At 51.7% G+C, this 19410-nt stretch overlaps 1 protein-coding gene across 1 annotated transcript in view; it reads right to left on the reverse strand.

Annotated features, from left to right (window-relative positions):
* PFKL (phosphofructokinase, liver type) overlaps positions 1-18925 on the reverse strand; it is a 30286-nt gene extending 11361 nt beyond the window's left edge. The window contains exons 1-12 of the mRNA XM_038416579.2: positions 18850-18925; positions 15824-15897; positions 13283-13360; positions 8945-9134; positions 7869-8034; positions 7587-7631; positions 6961-7069; positions 5467-5562; positions 5273-5365; positions 4266-4391; positions 3687-3751; positions 985-1048 (exon numbers count right to left, since the gene is read on the reverse strand). Coding sequence (XP_038272507.1) covers positions 985-1048; positions 3687-3751; positions 4266-4391; positions 5273-5365; positions 5467-5562; positions 6961-7069; positions 7587-7631; positions 7869-8034; positions 8945-9134; positions 13283-13360; positions 15824-15897; positions 18850-18919 — 1176 coding nt within the window. The 5' untranslated portion in view covers positions 18920-18925. The remainder of the gene's footprint in view (positions 1-984; positions 1049-3686; positions 3752-4265; positions 4392-5272; positions 5366-5466; positions 5563-6960; positions 7070-7586; positions 7632-7868; positions 8035-8944; positions 9135-13282; positions 13361-15823; positions 15898-18849) is intronic.
* Between the last annotated feature and the right edge of the window lie 485 nt (positions 18926-19410).

Consider the following 19410-nt stretch of genomic DNA (forward strand, 5'->3'; position numbering starts at 1 on the left):
GACAAACAGCACCAGTTAGCACAGACAGCTGCAGCAGGGAGAGCACACGTGTGCCCTGGCACTGTGGCACTGCCACACCACAGCCCCAGCCCAGGTGACCCCCAGCCACATCAGCCAAATGGCACCGGGGCACTCTGCTCCATGATCCCTGGGTTTGAGGCTCCAGGGATCACTGTGACCACAAATTCTCTGGATCAGCCCTGTCACTGTGGGAGGGGATGCTGCCTCCCGGCAGCCCCAGGAGCTGCTCAACTGTGAGCCGGGGGTGCTGGGAGAGGCAGCCCCGCCTTCCCTGCTGCAGCTGCTCACCAGCTCCCCACTGGTGCGGGGCAGAGTGCAGAGTAGTTCTGGCTGCGCCACTGCCTGTTCTTTGCCAGGCTGCGGGAGCCCCAGGGACAGCTGGATCAGATACTGACTGGCTCTGCCTGTCTCTAGGGAGCCCCTAGCACACGTGGCTCCCCCTCCCCTGCTCAGCCCCCTCCAAAGACCACATGCTGCTAGGGACAGCCAGCATGCAGCTTCCCACTAGGTCCCTCACCACTCCCTTAGAGAGATCTCCATCCCTCTTAACAGGAGGGGTTTCTGTCATTGAAAAGCTACCTGAACTAAGAATGAAACTGGGCTCTGCCTCCTGATGCTTTTGGGGGATCTGGGTGTGAGATTGAGACCAGGTCTGTGTGTGCATCCATGGGTGGGTGTGTTGGTGCATGCATGCATATGGGTGTGTCAATGCACCCGGGTGGGTGTGATGGTGCACACAGGTGGGTGCATCTGTGCATGCATGCAGGTGTGTCAGTGCAAGCAGATGGGTGCATTGGTGTGTGCATGTGGACATGTCCGTGCATGCGGGTGGGTGCGTCCCTGTGTGCATGCAGATGTATTGGTGCATGCAGGTGGGTGGACACCTTTTTTATAGTTTTTATAAGCTTGCAGTGTATGCTAGATTAGACCCAAGAGCCCAAGCACTTCTCCCCTGCAACTTACCTTTTCATGAGCTGTCTTCTGATGTGCCAGGAGCTTGTAAATGTTCCAGTTATTTTCAAAGCTCCTGGAAAGAAAACCACTCTCGATGAGCCAGTTGCCCTGCAGCCCAATCACATCGAACCCCACCCGCAGGATTCACTCCAGAGTTAGCGATCAGCGCCAAGCCGGAGAGCACAGATTTAAACAGGGACGGGGCAGGGCCATGCGCCTAGGAGAACAGCTCCAGGGTGTCAGACTGTAGGAACTGGATGTTCGGAGACGAGGGAGGGAAGGGGATAGAGCTATGCCGATTTACTCCAGCTGAGAGTGTAGCTAAAGAAGCGTGAACCCCGTATCTCGGCTAGTTGTGCATCTGCATTCCCCAAAGAGGGAAAGGCTGGACAGTCAATGGCATTATGCTATTGTACTTCCAGAATTTAAACTAGTGTTTTTCATTGCTTGTGTATGAACATTTGACTACTTTGAATCTCTCTCTCCCCCAGATCTCAGTTTACTTCTCCCATTTAGAGCAACCCTCTCCCAAATTTCATCTTTTTTTAACAGGTTTCAGAGTAGTTTTGGTACATTTTAGTACTCACAAAGCCTTGGGATATGGCAAAACCATTTTCCTTTGCTTAAGTTAGTGTCAAACTCATCAGAATTCCAGGGTCCTGCCTTGCGCACGAGATTTTAAATCCTGGCAGCTGAGTGAGAAGAACTTCACTTTAGGGACATTCTAACAGCAATGCTGAGCAGCTCCACATGCAGATTTGATCGCATAGGCTGTGCTGCTAATTAATGGCCTGCAAAACTTTGCTACTGAGCGAAGGTTGCCCAGTGGTGCCTCATGCCCTTCCAGAATGATGAGCTCAGCTATGCAAACCAGGCAATACAGGGTTAAGGAACATCACCCCCCCACCCCAGCACAACCTTAACTCTGCCCCCGGGAGCTGGCAATAGCCGCTAAAAATGGCAGTCAGGCTGCTGCCATGAGAAGCAGCCATGAAGAATGACTAAGAGAATGTGTCATTTTCTGCATTGTGTTGCACAGATCTGAACTGCAGCATTTCTCTGCATGCCCCTGAGCTGCGGTCGCCGTGCTAGCAGTAGCTGTACTGAACGGAGGAGGGAGCAGTTGGAGCAGGTTGGCAGAGCTGTCACGGTGACAGGGCACATGTACCGTGAGGATCGGGGCTGCCCTCAGCGCTGGGAGCTGCAGGGTGTGTCAGTGGCAGGGCACAGGGCTCTGTGTCCTGGGGACTGCTGGCGCGCTGCTGGCAGATGTGGCAGTGGTCTCTGGGCTTAGCAAGGGGTCGACAAAGGCAGTGTCTCAGAAGGGCTCCTCACGGCCAGGGCGAAGGGGAGGGAGCAGCAAGTCGGGGAGGTTTGTATGGAGCAGGCTCAGGCTGGGGTAGGTGGCTCCTGTTTGCCGCTCCTGGCCTGCACCAGAGAGTCATCTCAGCAAAGCGAGGCTGTCTATCTGTCTGTCCCCCGCAGGGCTCGTGGGCCGTGTCTCCTGCGTGTGCAGAGCTCGGCTCCGGATGCCGGCAGCAGGCTGGGACCTCGCCCGCGGAGGGCAGGGGAGGCTGCAGTGCCGGGCTGGCGTCACTCTCGCTGGCCAGCTGCTCTTTGCAGAGGCTGAGGGTTAGCCACCCTCCGGAAGGGCCCCGCCCCACCGGGAGGCCCGAGCTGTGCTTTAACCACGCTGCTGCACAGTGCATTGCCTTGGCTTTTCAAAACAACTTCTCAGCCCCTCCTCATGTCCCTCTGCCCGGCCTCTGGCTCCATGGCAGCCACTGCCCAGCTCCAGCATGCCCTGGCTGCACGTAGCACCCTCACTGCCCTGTGCCATCTGCTCATTGCCCCTCTCTCTGCCCATGCGGCATGGACCAGAGCTCCCTCCCCAGCCTTCCTCTCTGTAGGCAGCAGGCGTTGGCAGGGAACCCGCAGGGAGAGGGGCTGGGCAGAGGACACAGGAACAACATAGGGACTAGCATGGAGTGGGGGGGTATTTTGAAAGGGGGACAGAAACGGGGGGCAGGGATGTGGGGTGGTTGGGGGGAGAGAGATAAAACCTCCCCCAACCTCTCCCACTGCACAGCTCTGATCCCCCCTTTCCACCCCACTTCTCCCTGCACAGCTCCCACCCCCAGCTTCCCTCTGCCTGCTCACTCCCCCAGCGCCGCAAGAAGGGCCAAGACCAGCTGGAGGAAGGGAGGGGCAGGAAAATGGAGATGCAGAGTCCCTCCTGCCCCTACCCTGGGCCTCATGCACACGCATTTCACTCCCTTGGGCACGTCAGTTTAGACTCTCACCCACCTGCAGTTCTAAATTTCACTCTCAGTAACTTTCTGTCGCTCCCTCAAAGAGCCAGGGGTGCGGTGCACAAGCTGAGATCAATCCCAAGGAGTGAGATCAGTTTGGGTTGAATCAAAGCCATCGTCTGAGCCCCAGATGTGCACAAAAATCATTAGAAGAACCAGGTGATTTTGTAAATATGTGATTTCTTGGGGGCGGGGGGGAAGACACCAGAGGGACTGTAGCTTGGAAACCCCTTGCTCAGATGACCCCATCCCACATCCCCATGAGCCAGAGCAAGTTTCAAAGCAATCTGAGTGAGCATGTGGCTTGTACAGTACTTAGAATAGTCATCTTGAAAAAGCTGAGTGACTCAATCATAGCTATTGCAGAGCTGCTGCTCCGCCATAATCCGAAGGCCTCACCTCCCCCGGAGCTGGATTGCCTCTTCGAACCTCTTCTCATCCATCGCTTTCTGCACTTCCTTTGTCTGAAAAAAAAAAAAAAAGAGAGAGAGAGAGAGAGATGGGGAAGTCTCAGTGAGAAAGAAAAACTCACGTAATTCAAGGGAAGTCAGCTAAATGTAAGACACGGTTGAAAATGAAATTACACTTGGCAGATTCTCTCTTAGTAACCCCCGAGCCCGGCTAGGGGGCAAACAGGGCAGAACAAGGCCAGAAACGGATTTTCTCTCTCACACACACAGACCCAGGCGTTGGACGACAGAAGAAGGGATATATTGGGACTTTAAATCTCGATACGGGGGATCTGTGTGTGTGAGACTTCGAATTGCTAATGACACATAAAACCCAGCCTGCACATAGCTAGAACAGACCCCCAGATACGCAGATCTCTGATCCCATCCTCCATTTGTTCTGGACTCTCAAGTGCTGTTTCTCCCTTGCTAATTGCGGTCATGTGCCACAGTAGAGTACGGTATGAATGAGAGGGAGGCCAACCTGAGCAGTAGAACTTGTCCACCCAGAGCCGCCCCATATACTCACCACCTGGACACACTCCATCAGGGGTAGGCGGACAGACTGGTTCCCGGAAAGGCTCACCACGCAGGCGGGCGTGTCAGGCGTGGCCTCCAGCAGCGCCATCACGGCCTCCATCCCCATCTTACTGCTCTGCGGAGGACACAGTAACCTTGGTAAGAGGGCTGATTCTCTAGTGTGGACCTGCTGCTCCCACGGGCCCCACTGCATGGCTCATGCTCACCTATCGGAAGCAGCCGTGCTAGTGGGGAGCCTCGTACAGACACGCTACTAGGAATCGGAGCATCGCACGGGCTTGGCTACACAAAACACATCACATGCTAAGGAGAGACTACGCTGGCAGGGCACAAACATACCTGAGAGTTGCCGTGGAAAGATCTGCAGCCACCTGGATCTTCTCCCAGACACCCACATGCCAAAGAAACTCCCAGGGAGCGTGCCCCTGCCCCACACATACACCAGAGGAGACAGGTGCTGCTGCAACTCTTGTGGGGGTGGTTTTAATTCTGTGCTCGGACACCAGACAGTACAGCTACGTTTCTCCCTTGTTAACTCACTTCTCACACACAGGCATCAGAGCCACGGGCTACTGGACAAAGCTCTGGCACAGCCCCTCTGGGGGGCAGGGAAGAGATGGGTGGATTCTGTGGCTCAGCGGGTTTGTTTCTCTAATTTAGATTATTAGGATCCCAGACCGTTACTAGGCTATTTAAGATTAGGACAGATAGCAGTCAATTAGGAGTAAACTCCTGAGGGCCGGTCTTTGTTCTGCACAACAGGGTCAAGCACCAACCAATGCTGTACTGTGCTGTGACTCCAGGCATTCCCCCAAGCCTGGAAGCAAGTGCACCTTGTGTTGGGAACCTCTTGGGGGCCCACTTCTTGCTCACCATGCTGGCTACCAGGATGGGATTTCACCCTCCCAAATGCAGGCACTCCAGACCCGTCGCTGCGATCACACACTGGGCCCGCCTGCACACAGCTTCCCGCTCAGCCAAACCGATTGTACCTACCAGCACGCGATCGAATGCCGAGGGGGTCCCGCCACGCTGCACATGGCCAAGAACGGTCACCCGCGTGTCAAAGCCAAGGCGCTGGACAACCAGCTGTTCAGCAGAGAAAAGAGTGTGGGTTCGGTTCATTACAGGTCAATGTACCTCCAGAGCCCCCCAGACAAGGAGCGCGCGCCCCGGAGTGAGTCACTTACATCCTTCACGTAGCTGGAGGAGATGGGTTTGCCGTTCCTGTCGATGGCGCCTTCAGCAATGATGATGATGTTGAGCCGGGACCCTCTGCTGCGTGTCTGCCGCAAGAGAAAGAAATAGCCAAACTTAACTGGAGCTGGCCGGAGCCAACAGACTGGCTGTGCTAGCTGTTCAGGGAGTTCATTGGGGCTCAGCACCGATCATTTGCTCCCTTGCCTGGAGCGGAGAACCGCAGGCTCCTTGGTAAATGGATGGAGGGGATGCACCGTGGCTGTGTGTTTCTGTGCCCTCTGCTACCACACAGTGACATCCCTCACTCAAGTCGGGGAGGTCTCTTCTCCAGCCACTGCAGCTCAAGGCCAGAGCAATGTGCCGCCGCACCCCAGCGCTGCCCGGTCTGCAGAACCCTAGAAAGCAGCCCCCCTCCTCCCCACGGAGCTCCATGAACTTCAACAGGGCCCTGCCTCTGTGAGATCAGGCCCTACCTGCCAGTCTTCTCTGGGCCTCCCCTGGGCACGTTTCAGCTGGATTTGTATTCAGCGGCATATCTTGTTTCATTAAAGAGACTGGCTCAACCCTCCTGAACTCCTGTTGGCACACACACTGTCCTTCGTGCACCGGCTCCGCTAGAAATGCCCGGTTCAGCCTTCACGAGGGGTCAGCTCCTCAGCTGGAGGGAATCGGTGTCGCCTAGATGAGGCAGTGGAGCGGTTCCGAATCACAGCAGCTGGGGATCTGGCCCAAGCTGTTCCTAACATGACAGAGGAGGGCACATGAACGAGGCCAGGCCCAGAGCATGCCCACTTATGGAAACCCTAAAGGACTCGCCCCATCAACTGGCTTTGTCTGAAGACACTGTTACCTTCATGCTGTCTAACCCACAACAACTACAGAAGCTGGTTTTCAAGGAAATGAGCCCGTAGTGGAAACTCTAGTGGAAAAGACAAGGGTTGGACACAACCATGTACATGTACATCGTTGCGTGCGAATCAGTGGGGCCCGTGTGGGCAGGCAGGTCTGCTGGCATGGAGCAGAGCGCAGGATTGGGGCCCTAATATGGACGTGCGCCCTATAGGGGGTGCCCATTATACAGTTAACAGAACAAACGAAAGAGGTCACAGCTTGGTAAAGGACCAATGAAGACAAAATATTAAGCATCCGAGTCAGCCTTGCCCACATGCCCCATGTGCATTCTTTCCAAGCACCTGAGCAGCTTTCTGGTTCCACAGTGGTTTTGAATTGAAATTTAGCAGGTGTTTGGCTGAGAACATTCGACTGCTGATGTTAAGAATAGACTCCTGCTTTGAAATGGGGGCATTACTTCATTAAGATCCTCTTTGCCCAAGTGGCAGGACCAAGAGAAGGGCAGATAAAAAGGAAAGAACAGGGAAGAAGAGCAGAAGCTTGGAATGGCATTTCTCTCTGGATTCCCCACCGAACCGAGTTCACTTCCCCAGCTGACGGAAGACGATTGCCGCGTCCCAAACCGCACTCACCTCCCCAAGTCTGTCGCACATGAAATCCTCCCAGCCGTCCTCAGGAGGGGACTCCGGGATGAAAAGCCAGTCAGCACCCGAGGCCAAGGCAGACACCAGCGCCAGGTACCTGGGGAGGCAGACAGATTAGCAGCCATGACCATCAGCCTGCCAACAACCGCACATTATGGAGGTAAGAAATGGGTCACTTGGGATCGAAACAAGTTCAGGGCTCTCATGGCTTGGGAGTAAACATGAGAGATCCTGTCCACATGACAGCACCTGACAGAGTTAGCAGCCTGGTTAGCTTGCACTATGCCTTGTGCCTACACACGCTACGGTTACGCTGCTGGTAATCACAGAGGCTGGCAGCAGTCTCTTTTCCACCAGAGCAAACCACTGCTTGGTTCCCGTTTGCCCCAGGGCGCATCGCTGATTAGGGTCTTCTCTTGTCTGTTGTGCAGTGCAGTGCACTCCACACAGCCCAGACCTCCCACTGTCCTCAGCACCACTTCCTCCCCAAAACCCACTCTCTTCCCCTCCCGACACTGCCAGCAACCATCCCCACCACGTGCCCCCAGTTCTCCCCCTCTCCCAGACAGCCACCCTCGCCTTACCACCGCCAAAGAGCAGGGGCCTGTCCTTACCCACAATGTCTGCCCATCACCTCCAGCACAAAGGTCCGCTGGTGGCTGCAAAGGGAGAAGGAGGATCAGAATTTGGGGAGTAGTGTCTCTCTACAGCAAGGCGCCTTGGCCAGAGTCACGTTCAGTCATCAGAAGGACCCCTCCGTCCCATCCCCCAAGAATCTGGGTCTGAGGCAAGGGCTGTGCAGTGCTAGGTGCGCCATGTCCCTGTTCAGTACGGAGCTCTGGCTCTGGCCCTGCCAGCAGAGAGAGGAGGGCAGCCGCGAGGGACTCCCCGCTCACCTCTGGGCCGTGGTGGTGATCGCATCGATCACCTCCATGATGCGGTGCAGTGCGGAGTCCGTGCCAATTGTCATGTCGGTGCCACAGAAATCATTGTCGATGGAGCCCACCAGGCCGACAATGTTCAAGTGACAGTATTTCTTAGCCACCTCCTCGGTGATCTTACCTGTGGGTAAACACAGAGAGGCTGCAGCGATCAACTCCCGACTTTCCCTGCAGAGAAAGATACTGCTCCAGCTGTGGGGCAGAATGGGCCCTGCTTAAGGGCATGCAAAGCAAGCTGTTACATGTTAGATCTAGGTATCCCCGTTCTGCTTGAACAGTGTGAATGGAAAAGGCCATTGTCCTGAGTCTTCCAAGCCCTTTGCTGCAGACAGCAGGAAGAGCCATGCAGCTCTCAATTGACCCACCAGAAAAGCAGATTTGACAAGTTGCAGTAAGGAGAGTCATTTAAAAAAAGACCAGCCTAGAAATTGGGGTTAATTTAATTGTGATTTCCTCTGTTAGGCCTTTAAAGCCATCACACCAACTTCACGATCACACCCCACTTTCTTCCTGGATCAAACGGAGAGCTGCATTTCCTGATTTACTCCTTTCTGATATACTTTTGAGACTTCAAGCTCACGTTAGTGATTTGGACTTTGCACCTAAGCCCACATGTGTCTTTGAGCAGAGAAAGGCAGAACAAGAATCAACAGTTCGAAGCTGATGCCAAGGAAGTTTAACAGTGAGGGCGATTGGCCATTGGAACAGAGGGCCAACGGACATCTCTTAACATCCTCACATCCAGACTGGAGGCCTACCTGGGAGATGCTTTAGCCAAACACAAGTTATTGGGCTCAATGCACTGAGTAAGATTTAATGACCTGTGATGTACAGGTGGTCAGATTAACTGATCTGATGGTCCCTTCTGGCCTTAAAATCCATGAATCTGATGACGTCTCATGCTCAAGCTATCCCCACTTTTCAGTGCTTTTCAGTGTGGGGGCCTTCTCCCCACTTTAGCTCTGGCTCTGGGGATTAGCAAGTGCTTGTATTACACTGCAGGTCAGACTGTAGCCTGCGCTGGCACATACCGTCTTTGACTAGCTCCTCCAGCAGGCCGCCCCATTCTGTCCGGAAGATGTTGGCCCCCGTCAGGCTGCCATCCCCCCCAATGACGCACAGGTTGGTGATGCCGTGCTGCACCAGGTTGTGGGCAGCCAGGAGGCGCCCCTCTCTCGTAGTGAAGGCTTTGCAGCGGGCGCTGCCGATGATTGTGCCGCCCTACAAACAGCAGGAACAAGGTGAGAGAGAGGAACAAACAGCCAGAGCAGCTGGCGGATGCAAGGGGCCAACTGGGTGGGACCAATCTTCAGGAGCACAAGCTCTTGTGGCAAATCCACCTGGGAATCAGTCAGGGGAAGCGTCCTGCCCCTACAGCTAATGGATGGGGAAAGGCGAGCAGGTTACCTGTGGGTAGAGGGGAGGAAAGAGGATGTAGGAACCTTATTCTGGCCCATGTCCCAGTAGGCCAAGATTCAACCGTACCTAAAGCTCTAGAGGGGCCCAACACCTGTGACCGCTGATGCGGTCTCCCAGCTGGCAGCAGGCTCTGGCCAGCTGTCCCCTCTGCTGCCTGCTGTAGCATGCACTAGCCAGGGGAAGATACAGCTCTGTGTTTCCACCTGTCCTTCCCCAGAACCACCTGCCCTGAGCCATCCTGTGCAATGATGGCAAGCTGCCACCTCTCTCTCCAACACAGCAGCGTAGCTCGGGCAGGATCCACCCGACGTTTCCATTTCAAATCTTCCTAGTCTCCTTTGGTCCAAGGGTAGAAAACAGCTGGGGCAGAGTTAACCAGCAACGTACCACCCACCGCCTCCCTGACCGTGCCCCTTGCGTCCATTTGCTGGGATCACGACTCTTCGCCTTCCAACAGAACAATACGGAGTGAGGACGGCTGTTCTCCTGGGAGTCGGACTCGTGGGCCTCCCACAAGCTCATCACCAGGGTGTCAGACCCACAGCTTTCCTGACCTCTTTGCAGTCTCTGTATTTGTCTCAGGCACTTTCTCCGGCTCCGATTGCAAATCAAGCCCAAAGAAGTGGTCGCAACCCTCCTGCCCTGAAGGGAGCTAATGTGCCCCCCACCCCTTTGCACCACTAATGGCCCGTCTCGCTGCCAGATGGCTCTCCTTTTGGAAGCGGATTCTCCATAAGGTGCTGGCGAGAACAAACACTCCCTTGGACACTTGGCAGCCTGGCAGCTTGCCCATCCCTGCGAGAGATTGCCCTGTTCATTCTGGGTCACAGCTCAGCATGCAAATTGCTTCTGGTTCATTTAAAGGCATGCCCCGGCAAGGAGCCTGCCTGTCTCTGGCTTGCATTTGCGCCTGTGGTTCGCTACTGTTTAGCTTATGTACCTTAACGAGCACTGTGAGGCCTAACTGCTGCTTTTATCCCCACGGACCCTGCTGCCTCGCTACATACTCCCAACCCAGAGTGTGGGGGAGAGTTAGGAGCTGGCCTGTTCTCCCCGTCACCCCACATTCACAACCGTATGAACAGCAGCTCCCGGGTCAGCAGCGCCCTCTACGCCCATGGCGGTAAAAACACCGGCACGTGCAAAACAGAGAAGGATTTGGAGAAGGAAAGCAAAGGAGGGAAGACAAGGGAGGCAGAGAGACAAAATGCCACGGATTTCAGGAGCTTGCTACCATGGTTGGCTTTACTGCTATGGAAAGGCTTGGCGTAAATGCAGAGGGACGTGCGAGGTCCCTCAGGCAGACGTGGCTGGGACAACAATGTGACATCCCTGCCCCTCTCCTCCAGAGCCAGGCTTCTGAGGTCACTCCCCACGGATGAGCGGGCGGCACTGCCAAGCGAAGCAAGGCATGGCATGCTGAGTGCCATGGAACAGCAGCACACAGATGGGGGTGGGGAGGGCATGCAGCACCAGAGCATTACCTGTGAGCAGGGAGACACACTGCTCAAATCGGGGAAGATGCTAGAAGGAGAGGGGAGAAAACACAAAAGAATGGAATGAAAGGGCTCAAGGAACTGAGAGATGCTCCCATGTGGCCGGCATAGCTGGCTGGTCTCAGTCCTGGCTACACAGCAGTTACAGCTTTCTTGAGTGCCTGGTAGATCTCAGCTGGTAATCAAAGGGGCTAGCACCCCATCTGGGTCAGTGACCTACACTGCGGCAGACAATGCCAGTATTTCCAAGGCAGAGCCCAGCCCTGCCCTGCCCTGCCCTGCCCCACTAAAGCCCTTGCCCCTTAAACACAGGCTAAGCCAGTATTTCTGTAAGAGTCAAAGTCCCTGCTCCAGGACCTCCACTGCCCCAAACGTCTGTTACACCAAGTCACAACGGAACCAGATTATTCCAGGGGAGGCTGAACCACACTTTAGCCCGGGCCTCTGTGCTACGCAAAGAGCCACGCTGACATGCCGTTGGGAAGTATTTTTGTGGCTCCAATTGGTTGTGTGTTTTCACGCTGCACAGCTATGTTTAAATGTGGCTGTTTTTGTGGGGTAGGCAGGGCCTAGAAGGGGATCTAGCAAGGAGAAACATTAGGGCTCGAAGGAGAGAAACCACTGGGAAGGTACATCAAGCTGTTTGGTTTTGGAAGCGTATCTGGGGGGGATTGGCTACTTGCTTGTTTTTGACGTTAGACATTCCAGTCCCTCTCTCCTGTGTTCCTAGCAGGCCTGTGACACCATACCAGCGGGAGCTGTTTAAATTAGCCTTCGTCTGGATCCCTAGCTGGTATAAATCAGCGCTCCCCACTGACTGCAGGGGAGACTGTCTGTGCGATTTCAATAGAGCCACGCTGATTTGTGCCAGCTAGGGATCTAGCCCTTTGGTTTGTTAAAGCCTGTTGAACTCAAATGCCTCAGAAACCTGTGGGAGACAAGATGGCTTTAGGTGCCTTTGTTAAAGATTCAGCAACCCCTTGTTCACTGAAGGACTCAGAAAGCCTCAGTCCTCATGTGAGACCTCCAAGGAGACCTCCAGCAAACCAGGGTAAGCTCAGACGTGAGAGCCGAGATACTTCAAGATAAAACCGCAAGCAAACACACAACTCAAACCCACATCTTTTACACATCAGAAAGAAGCAAGACGGGGACACGGACTAGAGGGCCCAAACCCAATTAATTTCCCATCAGCTGGCCCCTTTAAGCTGGGGTCCCATCTACGCTACAAGTACACTGTGAGCGGCAAAGGTTCCCCAGCAGAGTTCCACTTTGCACTGTAGATCGGCCCTAACCTTGTGTTCACCATGAATCAGACTCTCGCTACGGCCCAGGTGTATCCGAGCCTGCAGCACAATTCAGGGACACTGTTAGGTCCCATCTACGCTACAAAGCAAACTGTGGCAGGGACAGTGGTACTGCTGTCAGTTGTCTTTACAGTGCAGGGTCAATGGGCCCTTAAAGGGCCAAGCATATTTTTAACACAGTTGGGGGCTGTCTACACAGCTGACACCAAAACTGTGTTATCGCACTGATCGACCACAACTCAGTGCACCAGTCCTTGATTAGTCTGGCTGTGCAGTCAAGACCAAAGCTGATGCAGGACCTTGATGTGAGAAGCACAGACTAAGCCGACTCAGGTGTGAGGGGGAAGGAGATGTCTAAATCATACAATAGAGTCAAATCAAACCAAACGCGTGTTTCAGAAGGAGGCGAATCACTGTTACAAGACGGACAGGGAAAGGAGACCCACTCCCTGCCTCAGGGGGCTTGGGAAAGGGGCATGCACAGACACGGATGGAACACTTTGGCAGGTTTAATGAAGTGTCATCTCTGAGATGGCCCCCTTCCTGCTCTCCAGAGGCTAAGGGCACAGCTAATGCTGTTTCTCCGGCCTTGCTATGCTGCCGGATGGCTTATACTGATTTCCCCTCCAGGGGACAGCCTCTTTCCAGAAACACTTTCTCCACTCTGTCTCCTGCTAGCAGAGAATGGAGCACACACAGCGCTGTATAATCAATCACTCCCTACTCCCAGCGTGCCCTGGGCCTGCAGTTGCAATCATTACAACAGGAAGAACAGCCTCTATCCCCAGGTTAAACAGCGTGCCCTGGTGTTCAACATGTGCTAGATGGATCCAGCATCTGGACTCCATCGAACTGCACTAGAACATGGTTTAGTTTTGCCCTACATGACCAGTCAAACTGAGCTATAAAACCGAGCTCGGCAAACTCAGTGTGAGCCCAGGGTAAACAGGACAATGGGGAGCAAAGACTAGGATTTTATATGTTATTACTAAATCATTTCAGAAAACCCTCTCCAGCTCTGACCTCCGCAGACCAGAGGAAATTGCAACACTGGGCAGTTGCGTCAGAGATGCATGTGAGCTGCACAAGTTAAAAGGGAAGGACCAAGAAGCCTTTACACTCAGAGGGCGATGGCAACATAGCTTACCAGCTGAATGATGTTCGAGACGCTCAGCCAGTTTGCTCGCTTAATGTTCTCTCCTCCTTCCACCAGCCCCTCATAGCCCTGCAAACAGAAAAGCGAAGAAGCAGACGTGAAAGGGTGCCTTGCTGAAGCAGGGCCTGTCCAGCCAGCCAACACCCAGCAACTCCTGCGCGGCTGATCCGATTCACTGGTTCATTTTGGCTATGTGTCTCTCTGGGCCTGGGTGAGGCAGACACATCAAGGAAGGGTGAGACTGTAAAACTGCTCCTTGGCAGGACGGCAGGTAACTCTTGTGTGAGTCCCCGCAATGGCTACTGCAGACTGCGATTAGTGCAGAGCCTGCTAGGCATGTCCAAGGCAACAGGAAGGTAATGCTGCCCCCAGGTGACTGACAGTTTGGGTTCAGGGCCCCGCGTCAGTTACTGGCAATCAGAAATTCCTCCCTCAGCCACAGAGCATCTCCCTGTGTCTGCTAAGGACCGAAACAGACCAGGAGGGACACAGCTAGCTTCCCCTCTTCTGTTCCACCTCCCCTTCCCTGCCTTTCTCCCTCAGGAGCGAATGGGTCACGGAAACCCTCACATCTCACTGTGCGTGTGGGATAACTTTGTAATATTTAAAAACTGGACACTGCCCTGCCCCTTCCCCTCCTCTTTCCTGAGGCCCTGTCCCCATTTACTCCTCTTCCCCCCACCCACTGTTGCTCACTGCTCTTTGTCTCTCCCCAGTAGATCTGACCGGATACTGTCAGGTCCCCTTTTCAACCAGACTTTCTGGTTGAAAACCAGGCACCTGCCCATCCTAGTGTGGGGGAAGGGGAAAAGTTAGTTTAGTTCAAACATTTACAATTACATTTACAACATTTACAATAAAAAACTCAGGGCCAGATCCTCAGCCTGTGTAAAGCCAATGGAGTAAATGGCTCTGCGGTGGAAAGTGCCCCTCATGAGCGCCAGGAGGAGACCAGGAGCACCAATGTTTTGCTTCACAGAATCCGCCCAAGCCAAAGGCTGCTGAGGGACACTTTGGCCGCTGGGGTGGCTGGAACAGGCATGCAGCAGTGCCCAGTAGCATGCTTGCACAGAAGGAACAGAACAAAGCTCAGGACATCCCGAAAGTTCAAGCGGGAATCACACCCCACAACCTCCCACAATAGGCTGCAGGGGTGAATGGCTGTTAAAATCTCGCTAGCTCTCCAAACAGTTAGCATTTGTAATCCAGCTCCTTGTGGGGAGGGGAGGGGTGGCTGGGATGGGGGAGGGCTAAAAGAAGGCACAGGGGAAGTTTTAAATTGTCCCCTTCCCAAAATAGCCAGCTGCTGTGTTTCAGCCACTTTTACACTCATTTGCTAGTGGACAAGCTCAACAGCCCAGATTTGACTTTGTTCGGTGCTGGAGGAGTCCAAGGAGAAAGAGCATGGATTATAAAAATGAAGCATGGTTAGATGTTGGCTGCGTGTGTTTATTTAGTGTGTGGTTTCAGCTTTGCGCAGATAGCAGAGATAGCAGACCTTAATTAAACCGCCACATCGCGGACACTAGTGTGGTTAAATTTCAGCTGCATGCACGTTTATTTAGTGTTTGGTTTCCAATGCAAGCCTGGGGCCAGCCCTTGTTGGCAAAATGAGCTAGATCCATACCTTCCATTTGTAATGGCACAGCGAGAAAACCCTCTGTTCCCAGTGGCAGATTAGCCACTGGGCCATGGGGGCCCATGCCCAGGGGCCCGACCCTCTCCACCTGCTGCCCCAGCGCTCCTGCCGGGGAGCAGGGGAATCCCTACCCCGACCCCACTGCCTGGCAGGAGCGCCAGCCGAGAGGTCGGGGGGCACGCCCCCATGCCCAACCCCATTTACCTGGTAGGAGCGCGGGGGGGGAACGAGCCCCCACTTGCTCTGGTCCATGACCCCACAAAAGCTTAATCCACCTCTATCCATCCCGACTGGATGCGACCATACAACCCGGCTGCGCACCCAGCAGCAACTATGCTAAGAACCTGGCAACTCTCTGCCTTAAATTGAAGTCACCACAAATGAAGCTGAGCAAGCCCATGGGAGTGAAGGGGGAGGGGAGAGGGGACCCTTTAAAAGAAATGTCCATGATTGTAGGGATCACGATACCAAGGAGCTAAGAGAAAGGGCTCCTCCTGCCCAAAAGCTCTGCCAACGAACCTGTCACGAGCTATAGCTAACCCGTCTATCTCAGTTTAGGATTTCCACTGGGCAGATGCCCTCAGTCACGTCAACTTGACGTTAACACACTGGAGATTAGGAGTCACAACTCCTGGGTTCCACCTAGGGCAAGTCCCTTCTCCTCTTTCATCCCTGTGTAATCATTTGCAAAGCAGGGGTGCGATCATCCTTCCCGGTCACAGGCAGGCTCTGAGCAGAGGTCACTAGAGGTGAAAGGATGCTGCACTACCACAGCATAACCAAACCAGTTTATTTCCCCCTCCAAGTTCCATAGGTGGCACTTAGCCATTTACAGGACAAAGCTATCCAACCTCTACCCCCTTGAGAATGACAGAAAAAATATTGAATCGAACCTCATAAATCAGGAAAACTTTTGCTCCAACGTATATTCCCATGCGAGTCACAGCACGGACAGCGGCATTCATACCTGGAAAGGGAGTACAAAATAAACCATAGTCAATACTGAGCACTTGGGCATAGGGGCCACAAAACAGGGACCTGTCCTTATAGTCCGGAGTTTCAATATGGTTCAGGTTGCTATTAGATCAAAGCAATTTATAATCTCAATAGCAATCACAAAATTGGGGGAGTACAAGTATAGTTTATTACTATTTCTCACCATTATTAAGGCAATTAAACAACAGATACATAGACCAGGAGTAGGAAAGCTAGCTACACTTAATACAGGTAAGTAGCTTTCATGTACAAGAAAGTAACACCTTATAAATAACCACTTCCTCATCTACAGCTAAACCAGACCCAATAGAATAAATAGGCTCACAGTACCTGAGCCCCTCCAGATTCCTCTTGCACTGTGATTATACAGATTACCAGGCCTTCCCAGTGGCTAGCTTCAACCTTGGGAAGAATTATAAACCTTGCCCTCAGAACATTCTTTGTCTTTGACAGAGGGGGGTTGGCTCTTGTATTCCCCGGCATGTGGCTAAACCTCTTACTTGCCTGGCAGGGTTAAATGGGGAACCCCAGGTGGCTTCTGAGGGGGAAAGAGAAGAAGAGACTGAAATGAACAGGGGAGGAAGGAATGTAGAAATGAAAGGGAGAGAATAAACAAGAGGGGATGAGGAAGGAGAGAGAAACATGAGAGCAGGACCAAGGAAATGAGAAAGTAATTTTAGGAATAAGGGGTGTTTTGTTTTGTTTGGGGAGGGGGGCAGTTTTCTTGTTTTTTGTTGGTTTTGTTTTTTAGTTTCTTTCAGCTACTGCTATTAGACTGATAACCATAGCAAATTTCACCATAAATCTTCTCGCCTAAAGCTTTGCAATTCCTCCCATTTGAAAACATGTGAGAATGGGGAGTACACCAGACAAAAACAATCAAACCCATTTGTTCCAACCAAAATTAAAGTGACCACCTGTGAAAGTGCTAGACTAGAAGGACGGTGGATAAAAATTAAAAAAAAAAAATTAAAAATTAAAAAAAAAATCTGATTTTTTTAAATTAAGTTGGATTTTTTTATTATAAGCTTTTTTTAAAAAACTGTTATTAGGAAAATATATTATAATTTAAACAAAATAAATCTAATTTAAATAAAAAAAATACAATTAATCCCTCTGTTTAAGAAATAAGAACATAAGAATGGCCCTACTGAGTCAGACCAAAGGTCCATCTAGCCCAGTATCCTGTCTTCTGACAGAGGCCAGTGCAAAGTGCCCCAGAGGGAATAAACAGAACAGGTAGTCATCAAGTAATCTGTTTAGCTGTAAATGTGAAACATGTTTTGATAGGTATCCAAAACATGTAAGGTTGTTTTAATACAAATAAACTTCACATGTGTGTGTTTAATTAAATTCCAGTTACCATCCTAATGCAGCTTGATGCAAAGCATGCACAAAAAGTTAATTATCTAGTATAATAAATTAGTAAATAAGCAATATCTCATTCACCATTTTCTGACATACTAAAAATGTACAGTTTATAAGAATCTGAAAATATTAAGCTATATAGTTACTTAAATAAATGTATATAGTTATAGTGTACCTTCCTAGATAGCAAAAAGATGTACCAAATATAGTGTCAAGGTTCTATTAGTTGTAAATCAACATGATTTAATGGTTATATATCAATCAATGAGTTTGCACCAATTAAAAGAGATTTAAATTGAGGCTTCCCACTCAGTGATTTAAATTGCTTTGATTTAAATCAATCCCCGCTGCCTAGAACCAGATACCGTGCAGGCAGGTGCTTCATTAGTGGTCTAGTAAATCCAAGGATCTGTATCCGCCTCACTATTTATTCCAGGCTCAGACAACTGATTAGACACAGCCAAAGCGAGTGGTGCTTGTGAAGGAATATCACAAAGGACTAGGATGAGCCCTCCAGAATCATTTGACTTTTGGCCTAAATCAGATTGACTCCAACTGCTTGGAGATGAAAGGCTGTTAACTGACTGTGAGATCTCCACTCTATGGCTGGTTCCACACTAGCTTACCCCATCTGATCACAAATGCTGATTAACGTTATGTAGCGTAGAGCAGGTTCCCCTTAATGCTCTTCCTTCACATCTATCCCCTTTTCCTGTTGCTTACCACAGCGCTAGAACCGTTTGGTTCCTCCCCTTCTCTATGCGTACTCCTTTCAACCCAAGTGTATTTCAGGCCCTTGGAAGATAATGTAGCAAGTCTCAGCTGTTTTCCCACCTGATTGGGCAATTTCAGTTTCAGATCCCAGTGTCTGTCCCTTGGGGTTAGAGTTGTGCCAATGGGGGACAGGATGGCTAGCAGTTCTTTGAACAAACCTCCACGTCCTGATGCTTCCTATGAAGATTCAGGCTGCATTAACTTTGGCTCAGTCGACCACACTGCCAAACAAGCCAGCCTTTCATTTGTGTTCATAATGGGCCGACTCCAGTGACATCGCCAGAGATTAATCTGACCCAATATATTTGTGTGTTAAAATGCATTAAAAACCACTTTTCTTTGTTAAAAAAATTAAGCCAGTCACTCAAAGCAAAAACAGAGCTGGCCAGGTGAATCCCTGCCCAGATATACAATCAGCCTTTATCAAGGGGCAGGCCTCGAACATGTACCTGGTGTATACCAGCCTGGGAGCTTAGGCTACCAGCTGTGGCAAAATACACTGGTGCTAGAAACATTGTTTTTTTAAAATGACAGCTCAGATTCTGCAGAACCCCGATGCTGCTTGTTGAGGAAGATTTCCTGTTCACAGCAGGAAATTGAAGGAAAGGATTTCTCAAGTATCTGCCCGGGGGGAGCCTTCTAACCTTTGTTTAGAGGTGACATGCAAAAGCACTCTTCAAAGTTACAAGCTTGCCCACAAGATGCCACAAGAAAGAAAAATGGAGATGGCGGTTTAAGAAGAGAAGCAGTACTGTATGGTCAAACAACCCCAGAGATTTACCACTGCCTTGCAATCCAGAGAAGTGTGAGCTGCACCCCTCCTGGGGCTCCTCTGACACGCCAAGTACCATGCCAGCTACCCTGAGCAAAGGCATATGGAAAAAAGGGTTAGAAATGGAACAGTTTGTTCATGCCTTAGTTAACTGTTCTTTGTGCTTTTACTGACTCTGGCAGCAAAACTAGGACATAAGCAGCTCAGACTATCAGAGAAGACAGTGATGTCACATGAACATTAACATTACAAAAACAACGAGGAGTCCTTGTGGCACCTTAGAGACTAACAAATTTATTTGGGCATAAGCTTTCTCTAAGGTGCCACAAGGACTCCTCGTTGTTTTTGCAGATACAGACTAACACAGCTACCACTCTGAAACCTATTAACATTACAATAGTACCTGAGGCCAACCGGATTGGAGCCTCATCATCCTAGGCACAAACACAGAAGTGACAGCCCATCCTCCCAAGAGTTTACAATCTAGGTCGGGGTGGGCAAACTACGGCCCGCAGGCTGCATCCGGCCCCTCGGGGCTTTGGATCCGGCCCGTGGGATTGCCACTGCCGC

The sequence above is a fragment of the Dermochelys coriacea genome, chromosome 9 (genome assembly GCF_009764565.3).
Source record: "Dermochelys coriacea isolate rDerCor1 chromosome 9, rDerCor1.pri.v4, whole genome shotgun sequence".
Classification (NCBI taxonomy): domain Eukaryota; kingdom Metazoa; phylum Chordata; order Testudines; family Dermochelyidae; genus Dermochelys; species Dermochelys coriacea.